Source organism: Apodemus sylvaticus, chromosome 4 (assembly GCF_947179515.1).
Source record: "Apodemus sylvaticus chromosome 4, mApoSyl1.1, whole genome shotgun sequence".
NCBI classification, from domain to species: domain Eukaryota; kingdom Metazoa; phylum Chordata; class Mammalia; order Rodentia; family Muridae; genus Apodemus; species Apodemus sylvaticus.
In genome coordinates, this window is record NC_067475.1 from 151500903 (window position 1) to 151519984 (window position 19082).

At 42.8% G+C, this 19082-nt stretch overlaps 1 protein-coding gene across 1 annotated transcript; it reads right to left on the reverse strand.

Annotated features, from left to right (window-relative positions):
* Window positions 1-9864: 9864 nt before the first annotated feature.
* Window positions 9865-12680, reverse strand: Bhlhe22 (basic helix-loop-helix family member e22). The gene has a single exon (XM_052180767.1). It carries the CDS (start codon window positions 12596-12598, stop codon window positions 11516-11518), a length of 1083 nt encoding a protein of 360 aa, XP_052036727.1. The 5' UTR covers window positions 12599-12680; the 3' UTR covers window positions 9865-11515.
* Window positions 12681-19082: the final 6402 nt, after the last annotated feature.

Consider the following 19082-nt stretch of genomic DNA (forward strand, 5'->3'; position numbering starts at 1 on the left):
TACACATGAGTGGGGAGGCCCAGGTCTAGGCTGTGTATGTTCTTTGGTTGGTAGATCAGACTCCGAGAGCCCCAAGGGTCCAGGTTAGTTGATTCTGCTGGTCTTCCTATGGAGTTCCTATCCCTGTCAGGACCCACAATCCTTCCTCCTATTCTTCCATAAGAGGCCCCAAGATCCATCCACTATTCGGCTGTGGTGTCTGTATCTGTCTAAGTCAGTTGCTAGGTGAAGCCTCTCAGAAGACAACGTGCTCTCTTCTGCAAACATCAACCACACAAATCTCAATAAAGTAGTCACAAATCAAATCCAGGAACACATCAAAGACATCATCCATCAAGATCATGTAAGCTTCATCCCAGCCACGCAGGGATGGTTCAGGGATATGCAAAGTCCATCAACAGGATCCACCATATCAGCAAACTGAAAGAGAAAAGTCACATGATGATCTCATTAGATGCTGAGTATGGTTCCTAGCAGTCAGCGTAGGCAGCTTATGACTGCATCTCTAGGGGCTCCACCACCTTTCTCTGACCTCTGCGGACATCCACACACAGGTGGCATCCACGTATGTAGCCATAAGCACGTACACTTAAACAAAAATAAAACTTTAGTCTTTTTCTTATTTTCACGACTCTGAGACAAATTTGTATGATGTTTTCAAATTCATCCCCTTCCCGCAGTTCCTCCCAGATGCATCCACTTCACCTACCTGCAGAACTTTATATCCCTTTTTTTCTTCCTCTCCTCAAGGACAGTCTGTACTGTCATTATACTCTTGGATATGTGGCTGTACTGGAGCCTGGTTGAATCACCAGGGATCGCACACTTAAATCAAATTCACATTCCGTTTCGGAGAAGATGCATCAATCTATGGGTAGAACAATAACTCATTTGAAGGTATTTTTCTTTTTTGTTTTGTTTTGTTTTTCGAGACAGGGTTTCTCTGTGTAGCTCTGGCTGTCCTGGAACTCACTCTGTAGACCAGCCTGGCCTCAAACTCAGAAATCCACCTGCCTCTGCCTCCCAAGTGCTGGGATTAAAGGCGTGCACCACCCCACCGCTGCCTGGTCCCTTCGCATACATTATATTCATTTATCAGAATAATAATGTCAGCTTCTCCTGTATACCATATGCCATGTCTAGCCACAAATTCTCGGCTCCAATAGCAGTTCTAAGTATTGTGAAGCTTGTGAGGTGGGCTTCAAATGGAATCTTAAGGTGACTGGTTGGTCCCATAATGTTTCTGCCACTATGAGCAGTATTGCAGCTATGAGCATGTCTTACCAGACCGCTCGCTCACTTACAGACCGACCGCTCATAGGGGTCAGAGTTGAGTAAGACTGGTGACTACTTCCTTCCTTCCCACCCACCCTCCCACCCCCCACCCCCCACCCCCCCCACCCGTAATATTCATAGCACCTTCCAGCAATGTGAATGCTCACAATTAGGAATGAAGTTTCCAGGACAGTACTAGCTTGCTTTCTCCATGCTATATCACGCAATTATGCAATGTCTTTAGAAATGAGGTCTTACTATAAAATTTTCGATGGTAGCTAAGAACATTGACTATAACCTGTAACATTTAGGGGGCCCCTGTGACCTCAATGACCAGCAACTCTAAAAGAAATAACCTGGTCCTGACACTGACTGCTGCTATCTGTTCGCTGTTCCATGGGGTATAGTTGGCTTACAGTTTCCTCATTACAAGGTAACTCCATCAAACATCATTTTATACTTGTGCATGCATGTATTTTAGGATGACAGTACAGGTCATGTGTTTGTTACAGGAATATTTTACAATTATTTTTTTCCCAATTCATTTATTTAACTAAATACTCACTGAACATTTCTACTAAGTAGTTAGATATGGCACTATTAACCTTCCCCTTCACAAATATACACTTTATTAGAGAAAAAAAATATAAATAACTTATTTGGTTTTATTTTTAGTTGTAAATAATAAACTTCTCTTTTTAAAATTATTTTAATATTTTAGTATCTGATTTAGTGTACCTTTTAAATATGCATTTTCCAGGCAGCCATTAGAAAGTAGTATTCTACAATAAATTATGTTAAGCAAATTACACAAGCTAAAACATATAAAAGGACCAGCAAGATGGTTCAGGGAATAATGCTGTCGGCTGTCAAGCCTAATGGCCTGAGTTTCATCCCTGGAACCTACATCGTAGAAAGAAAAAAATTGACTCTTACAATTTATCACCTGGCTTCTGCACACATGCTCACACACATACAAAATCACGCACATTCTTATGTACGCATATGTATATATGTGCATGTACACATGCACATACTTCATCAACAAATGGCTATATGTAAGTTCAAGGTACTGTGGTAATGTTTAAAAAATATAGCCAAAACAAAGTATTAATTAAACCTCCAGAATTTTGTAACTATTTCATATGTTCTAAATTTTTGCCTTTTCGTTTCTACGGCTACACCTACATTTTGAGGTAAGTGCATATATAATAATGGTTTACATCAGTGACCAATTACACTTGCCCATTTGGTTGGCAGAGGCTCAAGGCCCTGCTGCTACATCAGGCTTGCTGAGGAACTGGCTTTGCTGGCCTTTCCGTCTGCTGTGCTCTGGCTTTCCTGCTGCCGTTGCTGCACTAGCTCCATTTTGTCCACAGATCTCCAGTCATTATCCAGGAGACACAATTCAAACACCCCTGTTCATGTGTGCTTCTTTCATCATAAAAAGTAATTTGGATAATACTTCCTTTAAACACATTTTCCTTCAACAGTAGAATCTGAAGATTTCCTCAGAGACCAAGTGGCTATGCTGTGTAAACCATACTTTCCATCCTTTAAAATGGGCACTTTTTAACCTGTTAAGTTTTCCAGTGCTGGAAACCATTGTTTACTTGCACTACATTGTTAGGTACTCATACTCAATTAGAAAAAAAGTTAGCCTGAAACTTTGTAGCTCCATTTTCAGTCCTACTGAGCAATGCTATAAAATTGTGCCATTACTCAAGGCTACTCTTATAGTGTTAGGACGCTGGCCATTGAGTTTTGTTTTTTAGCCCAAATGTATATAATATTAAATATCTAGAATAGATTAGTTTAATTCATGAAAAATTAATCCATACACATTTGAACAGGTGAAAATGTATCACCAGTTTCATTTCAAAACCTGTTTAGACTGAAATGTTCTAAAAAATCAACTCTTGTCTTGATACATTTGCTTACCATTTCTATTGCTAAATGATACAAAAAGACTTTCAAAAAGTCAATTATCTTAAAGAAGTGTTGAATGTATTCAAATATTTTACAAGTGAAATATTTAATATTCTTTAATTTACAATAAAAAAAACCTTTAAATCACAGTTGAATGTTTCTGTCTCATATCTTTACCAGGAGTAAATTGGGTGACATTTGGTTTAAAAAAGCAAATTGTGGGGAGAAATGGCTATGCTATATGAATAATGCAAACTAATCCCTCACCTCATTATGTATATGTTTGCATCTTCTGATACTCTTCCTAAACAGTCCACTGTTCAGAGTTTCTTTCAATACATTTGAACTTTGTCTATAGGTAGGATAAAAAGAGATCCAAGAAAGCACTAAATTTGGAATGCTGACCTTGCTTGCCTAAAAATTTTACTACCTTCTAGTCTGTGGGAAAAGAGATGTATAAGAATGAGAAGTGAGAGAGGAGTTTCAGTCTAGCTAGGTGTTGTCTTATAAAGTTTTCTTCATTCTCAACAGATAATGAATAAAACTGAGGAATATTTGGGCATTACTCAATTTATTCTCATAATTGAAATGCAAATGCTCAACAAGGTCTATAACAGAATGGCAATGGTGAGGATAAAATGGTCCTTTTGTGGTAATTTACTTCAGTGTTGCACTGGGAGACCTGGCGTTTCTTCGGGAACACTAATGGTTTGGAGGGACTGATTGACTTCTGCAGGGCAAGGGGTCACAGATGATGACTGGGAGATGATCATCCTCCTGTTAGCAGGGAACAGAAGCCAACTGTTTCAGAAGATGCACCTGATCCTTTGAACTGGTTGAATCAGCATTCCTTTTTTTTTTCCAAATGGAAATTAAATGGACATTCTTTGAAAACTATACCTTAACTTTCATTTGTACTCTATATAGCCCTTACTGAGAAAATTAAAATGTGAATAATTTCCTGGAATTAGCATGATCCTGTAAGTAATAATGTTCATTTTCTATTCAGAGTAAGGCTAGATTAAAAAAAAAATCTTATGATTATGCCAGATTCTAAAGAGTAGTTGATATAAGGAAAAACTATATTGCAAACTACAATGGAAAAAGTGCTTAGAGATAGAAGAATCATTATCTATTTGTACCTACAATAGCAAGTTGTGTTGTTATAGCACAAAGCAAGAAAAGAGGTCAAAAAATCAGGTAAAGGTATTGCTATCTAATGATTCATCATTGAAATAATTTTAAACTAATTTAATTTTAAAATAACTCAATCCTACTGAAAAGTTATAAAATTTATCTTCACTTTTAAGACAGAAAGTAGACTAAATAATATTTTCAAAAGTTGAAGAAGGGCTCTCAGGCTGGTGAACATTTTCATTAACCTTTGAACCTTGATGATGACATCTACCGCTCTTCTATAGGGCAAGGGGTCACAAATGATGACTGAACCAATGGCATAACTTGTATTTGCTACCACATTTCCCATCATCCAGATAATTGTTTTACTTTCATAGAAAGCAATCTTTAATTGCTCAAAGATATCAATTGGATGAGCAATTACAGACCTTTTAAATTTCACTCATTTAAGACATTTACACTTTAAATATATGTATTCCTGATGTTTCTGCAAAAGAAAATTACAGTTATGGAGACCCAAGTATTACTTGATCACACTAGCTGATGGGTCCAACATTCCAAAAATGTGAGGTCTTTTTCCTTTCATGTCTCTCTGTGTCACTGTGAAAGCCTAGTTGGGAAAGTCATTTCCTTTCATCCAAGTCTGGAATGAAGGGCACAGACTGACACTGGCACTTGATTCTGAATGCAATACTACAGAGAGACTGGCCACAGCAGATTTAGTTGCATTTACTGCAACTGACAATGAATGATTTAGCATTTTCACAAGTTAGGTACATAATCCACCACAGTCATGACCACCACCCAGAGGGGGAAATTGTTTCCTCTTCAAAGAATACATAAACATATTTAACAGAGAAATCCTTGTACTAAATCCTTCGGTAATTGCCAGAGCTGAATAAATGTGTAAAATGAGGTTGGGTCATGAAGCACTTTTATGCTGAAATCTAAATTCTCATCCCTAAACACCTTTATTAGCATAGCAGGTTTGAGTTGCAATCATCCTCCTAGTAAAAATGACTGGGAAGTATTTGTAAATAATAAATCCTTAAAATATACCTGGACTTTATCTAAAACTTATAAGGAGAAATAATACTTGCTTTATACAACCAGTGACACCACTTTAGCCTTTGATGAAGATGTTAATTTATGCTTGGTTAGCAGTTTATGACTCTCATTAGTTATTCAGTTTGGTCCACATTAGAAATCTATTTTTCTTTTTTATTTTAACGTGAGATAATTATATAAAGATATGGTTATGTTTTATCTAAAATGTATCATTCAACTCTAGCATTTCAAATTATTCACAGATCATAGTTCTTATATGTGCATATATGAATTTAAAAATACAGCAATAAAATGCTTGAAACAGATCATAAATTTGCTTCATATTTTATTACATCTGTGAATCAGGTTGAAAAGACAAGGACAGCTCTGGTCTTTGAGAAAGAATTAACTCTTTCTCAATCTGGGAAGAAGGTGATATCTTATTGAGCACAATTAAAGTCATCTCTCCATCAGAGCACCCTGGTGACACACAAGACGGACATTCATGGCAAAGGCTGCAGTTGGAGTGGTGATCAGTGTTTAACACTGATCTTTATTTTTGTGTGATGACTTTTCCAGGCCAGAAGTTTCCCTTCCCATGCTGTGTTCCTGAACAGAACAAGCAGAAAGGGGGAGCCCTTCCTTTCTCCTCCCCATCCTGCTTCACCCTCTCCCCAACACACCTCATTTTAAGGCAACCCAGAAAATATTAAGAACAATACCACCAATTCATATAAAATGACAGAATTGAATCCACACAAGTCTCCAGAAAAGGGTAGGGAGAACAGAGTTTCCTTGCCCTAATAAGGCAATAAATAAAAGTTCCTCCAGATTTACAACTGGGGTTGGTCAAGCTGTAGGGGGGGGGGGTGCACCTTAAAGGAAAGATCCTGAATTTGGATTGCTTTGCAGGATTTAACAACACCTTGGAAGAGAATTCAAGGCAAAGCACCTTAAATTCTCTCTGTGTCCCTAGAAACTTGGGGGTTGGACCACAGTTGGCCTGCAGGAGGAAGAAGAGCTAGGGGAAATACCAGTCTTTGGGAAGCCCAAGAAGAAAACTGACTCAGCTCTGAACCACCAGTTATGCTCAGAGTGAGAAAAGCTCAAACCGAAGTGGTTCCGTTTCTCCACCACCAAGCTGTGGAAAACCTTGATCCGGCTGAGTTTAGGCAATATGCATTAGGGCTATCCTGCGTTGAACCGAACTCCTGTTTATCTCTTGAAGCCTGCAGCCTGCAGCCTGCAGAACACACACCGCTTGGCCAGAATATTGAAGAGAGAAAATAACTCTTATCCTGAAAGTTTTCTGTGCTTTAAACTGACCTTACTCTCTCTTAGTTTTCCTTCATCCTCTCTTTGCCTAGGTTTGGCTTCAAGACTGAGTTTATCAGTCTGCAAAAATGTTAATTGATGTATAGTCCCTTGGGAGGTGGATGATTTTAGTCTGATCTGCATTTTGATTAAAAGAAAGCTCTTTTATGTTTCTAGTGTTTATGTGTTACTCTTTGATTTTGTATAAAGGCAGTGGTCATTCAATTTCTCTTTCCCCAGACCACCCCTAAGTCCCCAGGTTGAATCTCATTTTCATTAAAAGGTTGGAAGAGGAAGTTTGGGAACCTCCCCTGACCAGGGTTCATTACTCACCTCTTTGCTGGAACACAAGCAGAGGGACCTCCGATCTCCACTGGTTGCCTTGCTCAGCCAGGCAAAACCACCGCCATGTGCTTGAATGCCCGGAACTGAACTCTCATCATTATTTTTCAAAGTCTGGGAAGTGTATTATCTTTTTTTCCTAGTGGTAATTAGTTACCATAGCATTTAATACGTAAATGTGCCCAGAGCACACCATTAACAGTTAAACGGAGGACTCAATTTAACACATGATTATATCTTTCATAAGTCATTACATCGCAACAGTCACTGCCACTCATACTGGGTTGGGTCACAAGGCAGGTAGAAAAGTTTGTTTCTGGCGTTGCATGCTAAAAGTGTATAAGGAAGGAAATCTGCGAGCCTGAGTTGTCTCTAGTGGATCTTGGGCTAAGAAAAGGAAATGTGAGCGATTATAGCAAGGATCCCTGTGTAGCAAAGTCATAGGAGAGTGGAGAGAAAGAAAGAGCACTGCTCTCTTTCTCTCTCTCTCTCTCTCTCTCTCTCTCTCTCTCTATCTATCTTTGTGTGTGTGTGTGTGTGTGTGTGTGTGTGTGTGTGTGTGTGTGTTGGGCACAGTACAGGCATACTCATCTACCCACCTCAGGGAGAAGAAAGGAGAGGAGACTTTTCCAAGGTGTTCACTTGCAGAAAACTTAGTAAATAAGCAGCTGAAGGGTCTGTCAGACCTCATGGTCAAGCTAGTGAATTCACGTGGGACTCACAAGACAGGAGGAACCTTCAGCTCCCTGAAGATGTGTTGGTAGGGTGCTCCTGAGAAAGGGCCTTAAGGTCTGGTGGATATCCCAGCAAGCTCTTGGATGAGCCACTATTGGCTGGCACATGCTCACACTCTGAAGATGAATTCTGCAGGCCCTGGTGTTGAGTCCTCAGTTCTGATGCAAGTGTCCCATCTGGGCAGACACTGTGGAGCAGCAGTGAAAGGACTAAGTCTCCAAAGTAGGCAGAGGAAAGGTGGCCTGAAGTTGGGATGTAGAGAGGTTGAAATTTTCTTTAGCCATCCTTTTCCTTAACCAGAAGCAGACATCGGAGAAACTCTGGAGGAGTTGGTGTTGCAGCAGAGGACACCTAAGCAAGCCTGAGGCTTCTTTGCCTTTTCTGTCAGACATCCTATGGATATCTAAAACCATATGCTGACCAGCTAGCTCCAGTCAAAGAAAAAAAGAAGGTTGACATGTCTGAAAATATTAAAATGAAAATAAATATAATTGCCTCCAAAGAATTTCAGTACTGCCTGCTTGTTTGACATTCTCTGTCTTCAACAACGTTCCCCCTTACATTTGAGTTCTCTTCTATACTAAGCACAGAAGCTGGGTGGTTGGAGGGTGCGGAGAGAGAGCCAGCATGTCTTTTTCTTGAAGTTTAAGATTTGTTATTCTGTCCGACTTCTGATAACGGTTGAATAGTACACAGTTTAAAGGAAGTATTTCAGGGAGACCTTCTTAATGATGCAAAATATTAAGCAGTAAATCTTGCGGCAAATGTGTCCCCTACAATGTTAATATGCAAAGGGGGGATATCTGACTCGTGGTGGCTGTGGCTAATTCCTAATCAGAATGATGGACAGCGGGGCCAGAACAATACAAACTAATGGCTGTGTTACTGATCACTTTACCCCTTGATTAAAGACACCCAATTATGGTGCAGAACAGTGTCGTAATTATGTTTCTTAATCACATCCAGGAGGTTTAATTGCCTTAACGATGTGTTTCATTAAATGAATTTAGGTATTATAGTCGACAGTTTTCATACACAGTTGTTTTCAAATTAACATAATATTAGACATCGTCATGGAAATTGTTTTAATAATCATAATTAGACGCACCCAGGCTTTGTCTGGTAAATGCTGAGAAGGTCTTCTCCAGCTTAGAGGCTACCCTGGCCCCTTCCTCCTGACAGAGGGGATTGAGTGTCAAGGCCTTTTGCTCTTATGTTCTCTGAAAAGTTACAAGTTCTAATTAATCTTCTTTGATGGCAATTGGAACAGAAAACATCCTTATTTAACACCCCCCCACTAGTTTGATGGCATTTAGAGATGTGTTTATGAGCTGAGGCTGCACAGACCACCCCCTTTAGGTAACTGGGTCCAGTGAAAGTTCTGGACCTACAAACCTCCACATCAGTACCACCATCTCAGTGATGCCTACTACAGCACAAATTATACTTCCTACATTCAAGACCAAAGGTTCAGATAGAAACAGACATATTATACCTTAGTAGAGTCACACCTAACCCAATTCAAATACCAAGCATCTCATTAACCAATGACCTAATAAATTCTGGGAGTCTGTGGGAATTGCTTACACTTACATAATTCTACCAGGTTGACCCTTTTGTCACAGAGAAGAAGAATGAGACTACAATAAAGGTTGTGCTCAAATGATCCAGATCCATCTTTCCATTTGGTCTTCAAGCCTTTTGAGGCAGAACTTTTGTTTTAAATCTTTAAGAAAATGTACCCACCTTGGCAGGCCCTAGCATGGCCTTGAAGCTGCACACTTGGAAAAGATTTTCAGGGAGACCCTGGCTTTAATTATCAGGAACTCTGGATCTGCTCTGAGTAATACCACCCACTTCTTTCACCTCTGCTCCATGGCTGTCCTCAGCTCTTGTCCTCTTAGTGACCATGTGAACTAAGGGGATTTATGACTGTACAGCACTGCCAAAACTTTAGTTCCACTTTTTATGAAACTCCTTTGCTTTTTTTCCCCCCTTCGGTCACTTCTCAGACAAAAATAACCCAGAAGAGAGTGGCTGCTTCTTCTACAAAGCACAGCATAATAAAATGTTTGATCAAAATATTTTAATAAAGATTCTTTCTGACATAGATACACATACAAATGGTCGTACATAGCTGTCATAGTCTGATTGACCTATTTAATATATATATCATTCTTTCCACATCCAAAACCCATCGATAGAACCATCATAGCTCTGAAATCACCATCCAACCTGACAAACTGAATTTGTATTATCTGTAGGGAGTGGAAAATAGCAAGAGTCCATTTTAAAAAGAGGTTTTCTGGATTTTCATAGGAGGAAAGGCAGGCAGATAGCCATGCAAACTAAAATGGAAAGCTCACTTTGGGTAAATAGCTTCTTGCTCTTCCTTAGCTTTAGTTCATTTCTTTTAAATTTTATTTTTCTTAGAAAAATAACAAAGGATTTCACACCATAAGCAAATCAACCAGTCTTTTAACTTAATAAGTCATCACAGTTAGAATAACTTATATATGTACATCTATATTAAAAAACAATTAAATTAGACCTTTTAAAATGCACAGCACAACCTGAAAAATATATTTGCCTAGTATGTTCTTACTTATAAAACCTATTGCTGCGATGTTTTTCCGTTTTGGAATGCAAATAGGTCCCCTTTTGGAAAAGAGATCAATTCATTCATCAATTAAGAATACACCTTTCCTGAAATTTTTGGACTGAAGCAATTTATTAAAGCTCAATTTAAATACATGGGTGATGCAACTGAAAATATTCAATGACCTTTCAAAAACCTCAGCAGCTCAGATACATCAATATTTCTCTTCATATTTGTTGGCAAATATACCTTTGAACACTAGGCACACAGTGTAAGTTAATATATAAAACAGAATTTTAGAAGCATTAAAAAAAATCTACACTTAAGACCCAAGACCTTAACACATAATAAATACTGTTGATGTGGGTCATTGGAGGATAACAAATAAATACCATAAATCGCTAATACATCATTGCAGAGTAGAAAGTAACAAGGTGCACATAAATATTTTAAATGCAATTCTTTCAGCCACAGCCTGCTTTTCATTTCACTCTCACCAAAACTTGGAGCATTTTCACAGGATTTTCAGTTCAGAGACAATAAAAAATACAAGTCTTTCATAGCAACACGTCTCTCTGCTTTCCCCCCCACTTAAATAAGTCTGCATTTCAAGTTTCTCTCCTGGCTCAGAATCAAGATGTATTTTTCGAGTGCCCTTTCTGATTTGTCTGAATGAATATTCTGTCCCAGAGTCTCTCAACTCTGAAGCCCTCTCCCCTTCATCACTTGCCAATTCTTAGCTATTAGTAGGATTAGTATTTCGCCACTCAGTACCTTTCCCGTCTAATAATCAAGCACTACTTTTCAACTTATTTTTCACCTTCAAAGAAGATGGTACTTCCTTGAGGTTTAGGTAGCCACCAAAGTTGCCACTTTTCTGAGGGGAAAAAAGAACCACACTTCATTCCCACTAAACCTCCCTCTTCCCTCCCTCCCCACCCCAAAGACCGAGATTCTGGGCATGCCAAGGCTGAAAGTCCGGTTTGTCTCTAATACTTCTATGTTCCTGCCTCTGTTTTGTTTGCCCGGCAAGTGTTTCACAACTTAGGAGAGGACCAAAGTAAAGGGGATGGGGAGCAGCTTCTCACTTTCCTCTAGCTTTGGGGTCGGTCTCGAGGTTTTCGAGGGAGGGAGTGTTTAAGGCTTCTCCGTGCACTGTTTGCAGAGGCTGGATGAGACGCTGTTGAATAGGGCACACTTCTCAGGGCAGGAGGCAGCGGGCGGCAGCCCTGCACTAAACGGGTAGCCGGCTGCCTGCTCGTAGGCGCCGAGTGCCGGGTGCAGGGCAGCGGCAGCCGCAGCCGCGGCCGCCGAACTGGGTAGAGAGGCTGCCGAGATGGCCTGGCCTTGGTTGAGGTAGGCGACTAGGCGCCGCATTTCCTCCAGGGCCTGTGCCTGCATGAGGATGTAGTTCTTGGCGAGGAGCAGCGTGGCGATTTTGGAGAGCTTCCGCACTGAAGGGCTGTGCGCATAAGGGATGACCGCGCGCAACTCGTCCAGAGCATCGTTCAGGTCGTGCATCCTCCGGCGCTCGCGGGCGTTGATGTTCAGGCGCAGCGCCTTCTGCTCTTTGGATTTCTTGCTGCTGCCGCCACCGCCACCGCCGCTTCCGCAGCCACTTGTGGGGCCCCCCGAGGGGAGGCCCGAGCCACTGTGCAAGTGGGCGTTGGAGCAGCCCTCGGCCACCTTGGCGCCGCCGCCCCCAGCTCCCGGCGATGCCCGCGGGTCGGGGCCCCCGGCTCGCAGCACCAGCTCGCAGCGGCCGTCGCTGTCGTCGTCGGGGCTCTGCTCGCCGCCGCTGCTCTCGGCCACGGAGCCACGTCCGGTGCTTTCGCCGTACTTGAGGCACAGGGCAGCGCCCGCCGGCAGGCTGCTCAGGCTCGGCTCGCCCCCCACGCCCGCTGAGCCCACGAGCAGCCCGGGAACACTCACCCCGCCGCCGCCGCCGCCGCCACCGCCGCCGCTCGCTCCGCCGCCTCCTCCGGGCGGAGGCAGCAGCAGCCCGGCCCCTTCGGGGTCAGCCGGCTCGAAGCAGCCGAGGGGCGAGGAGGACGACGCCGGGCGTTCGCGCGTTGGCGGTTGCAGGGACAGGTCCATGCCCGGGGGCGTGGAGCGAAAAGCCGCCTCCAGGCGCTTGGCGGTGGAGGCGCCCAGGCTCTTGTGCAGGAAGAGGTCGTCTTCGCTCGCGGCCGCCGCACCGAGGTGCAGCCCGCGCTCCATCGTCCCGGCCAGCCGCCGCCTGGGCTCGGGAGTCAGGCGGCCGCACAGACGCGCGCCGGCGGGGCTCTGGAGCTGCTGCGTGCGTTGGTCCCCACGCTGCCCGCAGCCCTGTCCCCTTCTTTTTCTTTTTCGCCTTCCCCCGCGCTCGCCGCCTCCTCTTCTTCTTCTTCTTCGTCTCCAGCCGACGGTGCTGGCTGCTAAGGCTCACCATGGGCCGCGGCCCCTCATGGTGGGAGGCTGGTCGCGGAGGGAGCGGAGCTGCCGCCGCTGCCGCCTCGGAGTCCAATCCCGCGCCTCCTCTACGCACCGTTTATCTTGCTTGGATTCACCTTCAAGAGATTTCCGGACCCATCAACCAGCCGCCGCCACAGACGGGGGAGTCTTTTACATCATTATCTCTGAGTAGGTTATTATGAAGAAGACTCGCCTGTTGGGACAGCGCTTTCTACCCAATCAGGTTAACGTTTTAATTAATAGGATTAAAACGGTAACAAACAATCGCAGGCGCTATCTGGCCGCGAGTCTGAATAGTTTCATTTCCCAGGTCTGAAGACAGGCAGCAGCCAGAGCTTTATAAAAGGCGCCTGCTCCATTATTCTGCCTGCCATCTGTATACACAGCTTAGCGCATATGTTTGCAAGGCGCTGGGTCCTGTTAGTAACCCAACAACTGCCTTTAGCTTGACATGTGTGGCGACTTTCACTCATCAATGAGCACACTAAAAGCCCTACTTAGAGCCGAGGATGTTCTTTGCTCCTTCAGCAAATTGTATATCCTCGGTAAAGGCTGGGAGTCCAGTGGAAAGCAGACTCCCCCCCTCCGCCCCCACTGCGACCCCTCCCCCCACACTACCCTTCACTGGGCCACTACTATCTCAGCTTGCTTAGATATCCTCACAGGAGAGAATTATATGTCTCCCTGTTCATAGTATGTGTGCATTTAGAGATGGAACCTGGGGGCTGGGGGTAGGGGTAAGGTCCCCGCTGGCTTGCCTTGAATTTACCCTAGATTTTCAGCTAGTATGTCAGCCAAGCCAGAGGGAGCGAACCTAGGTTTTCTCTGTACCACTTTCCCCACAGCCCTCCACTGCCCATTCCCTATATAAATGAGAAAAATAAAACAACTAAAAAAAGACCAAAATGATGACCAAGTTGCTTACATAGCCCGTTTGATTTAAAACTCGAAGGGGGCGGAGTGGGGGAGGCCTTTGCAGAGTCCCCCATGCTGTAAGTGGGTAGTGAGAGACGCACACCGCTTCGTGGACAGGAAAAAAAATGAAACTACTCTCAAACTTTTCTCAAGATTAAATCCAGTTGCTTGGCAAGGGGGAACCTGGAGAGTGGAATCTTCTCACACACCAAGTGGGGGCATTGGTGCACGTAGCTGCTCTGAAGCCGTTTGGGGACCGTCTGGATCCGTCTGGGCTGTTTCTGCAGGGTTAGTTCAGGGCAGAATTGTGGAAATCAGTGTTATCCGGATGGAGACCTCCTGCTTCTGAGTCCAGTCTCTCGAAGCACACGGTATTTAGTGGCTAGTTTTTATCCTTATAAGTAAACAACAATATTCAACAACATATTCATAAGTCTCTCTTATCTGGCAGAATTACTGAAGGCTGTGCATTTTGGGGTTTCTCTGGTTTCATTAAAATCCTTTTAATTGTGGCTTTCAGAGTTGGCCCCAGGTGTTGGACTCTTTTCATTATATTTTGCTCTAATGTGATGAAATTCTAATTCTCTCCTTACCATATGGTTAAATTTCCCCACTGAGAATTAGTTGAAAAGGGAGAAATAATCTATTAATCTCTGTAATAGATTCACAAATGAGGTTCACCTCAGAACCTGTTTTTGAATGGTAATATCAGAACAGTTGGGCACCTTATTTCATACAGGAAACGTGAGGGCGACACCGAAATGTCTACATTATCACCTGGAAAGGATGGAAAGGAACCTTAGTTCTACTTTTCCAGAATGGAAAGATCGGTAGTCTGTTACTGGTGTTCCTTCAGTTGAATTGGAACCCAAACATTGTGGACCAACAAACGGACTACTTGAAGCTGTATGGCGTGAGAGCCTGGTGGTTAACAGCAGGCCTGCCCACATGTATAGCTGTGGACCAAAGCGGCTTTGGTGCGGGGCGGTGCCTCTGTTGCTCTCTGGGCTTGCTGCCTCATCTTTCTCTCCTCTGTTCCTCGCAGCTGTTAGCCCGTCCCTTTAGGAAGCTAAAGGCACAGGCACGGTCGTGTTGTTGTTTGACAATTAGCAGCTTTGTTTTCAGAGGGATCATAAAGGAAGGTTCTCTATAAACTTAGGCTGATGAGAGGCTCCTATCAGACTCCTAACACAACGATGGTGATTCTGTACACAGTGGCTAAAAGTCTCGCCTACAGTCTAACTTCGTTCGCCAGTGTGTTTCGCTTGTGTTCTCGAACTTTCCTTAGGATGCCTGGATTCCTTCTGGTTCTGGAGAAGGTATTTAAAAGGCATACAGTGTAACAAGTACCGGCTCCATAGGCGCGCTCTAACTGGCTGTGGGTATCTTCCAGAGTAGCATCCAGGAGGGGCAGGGGAGATCTTAAAAAATACGATGGCATGTGGCATCCAGGTTCCCCTAGCCCCACCTCTCATGCCCTCCAATCATCCAAAGCTCTACAACAGTTTTACTCAACTTGATTCCCCTCGGTAGTAACCAGCCACCTCTTCCGAGATTGGGGGAAATCCCCCAGCCTCCCCGAAGGAGTTGGTTGTTTAATAGTAGCGGAAAAGTTGTGCTGGGGAAATGGCCAGAGAATTTATGGACGCTTTAAACGCGGGTCTTATAACCACCGTCGGGGAATGGTCTTCCAGGTTTATGCACTCGTAAACTTTTGCTGATTGCTTCTGGGAAGTTGTCAGGCACTTAACACTGCATTTATCTTACAGGGCAATGAAAACACATCTGCCCGATGTCTCGTTACCCGGTTTAATCATCACTAACCCCGAGTCAACTTCCTTTCACTTTGGGTAGAATCAGACTCCCACTGCAAGCGTTCCGGCTCAGAGGAGGGTGACGTCAGCAGCTCTCTCAACATCCGTTGGCCGCAGGAACTCTAGAAATCTTAAACTTTGATCCTTCAGAAGTTGCTAGGGGCAGAGTCCCGGCTGCTGAAGCAATAAGCAAGTTCCGAAACAGAAGAGAAAGTCCAAACCAGAACTTTCTTCTATAGTGAGGTTGGGGGAATCTACCAGGGCTCTATCACCTGACCTGGAATATCTACAGGAAAACATTCCCTCCATTTTGTACTTTTTTTTTTTCGAAGAAAGGTGCTTGGAAGACCAGAAACTCAAGGGACGGGTCTTTTAGGAAACGCCAGAGGCAGGGTGGGACAACTAGGACCACTCGGGGGTAAACAGTTCCAGGGTCTCCCTGTAGTTAGACTGGTTGGCCCAATGAAGCTCCTTGGCATCACATAAGGGTACATTCTCTGCTAAGTGTTGGATCCCAAATGTATTCATATCAAAGAGCTCTCATAAAGATGAACGAATTTTATTATTGTTGCTCTGAAAGCCTCAAAGGGAGGCTAAAATATGCAGCAAACATCACAGCACTGGAATTAGAGGGTGGAGTTGCAGACCCAAGTAATGTGTAGGTCAAACTTATATTTCTTAGAGATCATTTTAACGCTCGGATTTGGAAATAGCTCAAGCAGAATCGTAATAGAACTCACTCTACCTTTAAAGTGGGCTGCTAAGAATTTCGCTGTGATATTTCTGCATCTCTGATAACTTTATGACTTGTCTAAATTAAGCAGCCAGGAGAAGTCTGGCTCTGGCTGTCTGCGTGCTTCAATTTATCTATTTCGGAGTACTTTGAAAAATAAAAACAAAATAGAGGGGAAAAAACCCCATAAACTTTTAACTTGGAGCCGCTGGTGGGGGGTGGGGTAGTGAAATCTCTAAGAGCTGTGGAAAGAAAGTGACAGACTTGGAAAGTGTGCTTTTCCCTGACCCCCCACTGGCTCTGAAGGTCCTGTCTGTCCCAACCACTGAGCCCCCAGGGACCATCTGACAAGCTGTTCCTGAACTGCCAAGGACAATGCAATAAAGTCGGCATCCCCCATCGCTCTAGGCCAAGGGGCTCCCTGCGGCTCCAGCCCCGGGAAGAGGCACCTTGACCTTGAAGCTGCAGTTACCTCCTCTAAGCTGCAGAGCTTCTCTTCGCTTGGGGTGGCTGAACCTTTGAGATCTCAGTAACGCAGAGCCAAGTCCATCCAGTTCCCCGGCAAGCTTCTCAGCATCCGTTTGCTCATCTCCTTTCAAGAACTTGGAGAGACTGGGTCTGCGGATGCCCCAGCACCATCCAGATTGAAGAGAACCCTGGCGAAGAAGCAGGGACCAGGCCGTGGTTCAAGAAGAAAAAAGTTCTGGAAGTTCTCCAAGGTCTCAACCTTCGCATTAAGCGTACATAGGCTTCCCAATTCCCCAAACTCCGATCTAGAAGAGTTGGGGTTTTCTCCAAACTTCACCTGCCTACCTAGTTCGTTTTAATTTATTCTAAACAAAGGGCATTGTTCCTCACTACTTTGGAAGTAGTTTCAGTTCGAATAGATACTGGACAGAAACCTTCAGCCTCCAAAAGCAGCCTTCCTTGGATTCAGACAAACCGGCTCAAGCACGTTGTGGGGACGTTTCCAATCTTGGTGACTTTCAAGGTTAGGCAGTCTGTGTAGTAAGGGTGCCTAGTTATCGTTGGTGCCTAGTTATCGTTGGTAAAACCCAGAGGACGATCTAAGCTTCATGGCTGAAATAAATGGAAAGGCGGTGGAAAGAGTTCACGAAGACTTCCCTGTCCTCTTTCTTCTTTAGATAATAGAATGTGGCTGTATTCTCCTGGGACCGGTAACTAGATTTCTTTGTCCTTTTACAGTAGTCTCTCCCCTGATATTATCTTAATAACACTGCAGAACATTCTGGAACATGTTTAAAATAGTTCGAACAAAAGTGGTGGATACTTTTGGGTTTGTCCAAAAATAAGAAAACTAAAGATTTAACGGGGCTTTGGGATTGACCGGGCTTTGGGATCGTTAGCTCTGCTATTTAAAACCTGCAGCGCCATCTCCTGACAAAAAAAAGAATATCATGGAGTATGGTAGCATTTGAATACTAAAGCCTGAAATATCCGGGTACCAGAGACACATTTTATTTTATGCCTCAAAAGTCATTTCAGTGGTAACTTGGTAATGATTAAAAGTGTTATCTAGAAATCTATGTTCATTAAATATTTCTAGTCACAATTCCCAAAATGAATCATTTGTAAAGAGAAGTTTGTGTTCTAGTTTTACACACACACACACATATATATATATGATGAAAATATATATATGATCTAAAATGTATATATGTGATCTTATATATATGATCTAATATATACATATATATATACATCATTTTAGATATTCAAATATAGGTCTCCAATGATTTATAATAAATTTTATTTAATAAATTGAATACAAGATTTCTTCTTAGAAATGAAATCATGTTAATTTGTAAGTAAGACTGAACTATTTTATGCTAAAGATGTAATCTTAAGTACTGTCAAGAATGAACACTTCGGTGAACCTGTAGCTGTTCAGTTACTATTCAGATGATTTATCTCTATGTTGCAGCTTGCAAATCCATTCCCGAGAAGCAGCCCTCCACCCCACCCCCCATAACAAACATCAGCAGGTAACCCAGGTCATCATCTCAGAGACCTTCACTTTCTTTAGGCAGCAGTGTCCTCATCCTACAGTCCTGCAGAACAGCCAGTCTAGGCTTTGATCCCGAAATGTCATCTAGGGTAACAGAAAAGCTTACTAGAATTGGTCATACTTAACAGTTGGCATTTCGAAAGTGTATTTTTAAGAAAGCTTGTTTCTTATTAATCAATCAAAACCTGGTAAGGTCCAAAGAAAGGGCTGGGGTGGATAGCTGATTGATTAACCAAGTGCTTGCTTAGCATGTCCAAAGTGATAGGTTTCGTCTTCAACTTTGAAAAAAAGGAATCAGAGATAACATCTCTATTAGAACACTTCTCATCTATGATTGCATACACAGGCCAGCTGCTTGAAACACAAATAAAAGTAGATATGCTTTTTGTAGTGTACAAAATATTATGAATAGCCTTCAAAAATAGCAGATCAAACAGTCAAAAGCAAATGTCATTACAGCAAAAGATTAATTTTATTAATTACAGTGAAGATCTATTAAGCTAAATATTTGGACTCGTTTACTCTGTCATTGTAAGAGCTCCTGTTTGAAAGAAATTTGATTATATATAGGAGGAACTAGATAAACAGATGGTTAGCTGCAGAGCTTTTCACAGTAAAATTTGAAAGTTACCATGGATAAGTTTGACACATTCTCAAATGTTTTTGATGCGGTCACCTGATCTACGCTAGCAACTGGATATTGCTGCCTATAATTAAGTTATATTAAAGACATTTTTAACTTGGTTGTATTATTAATAT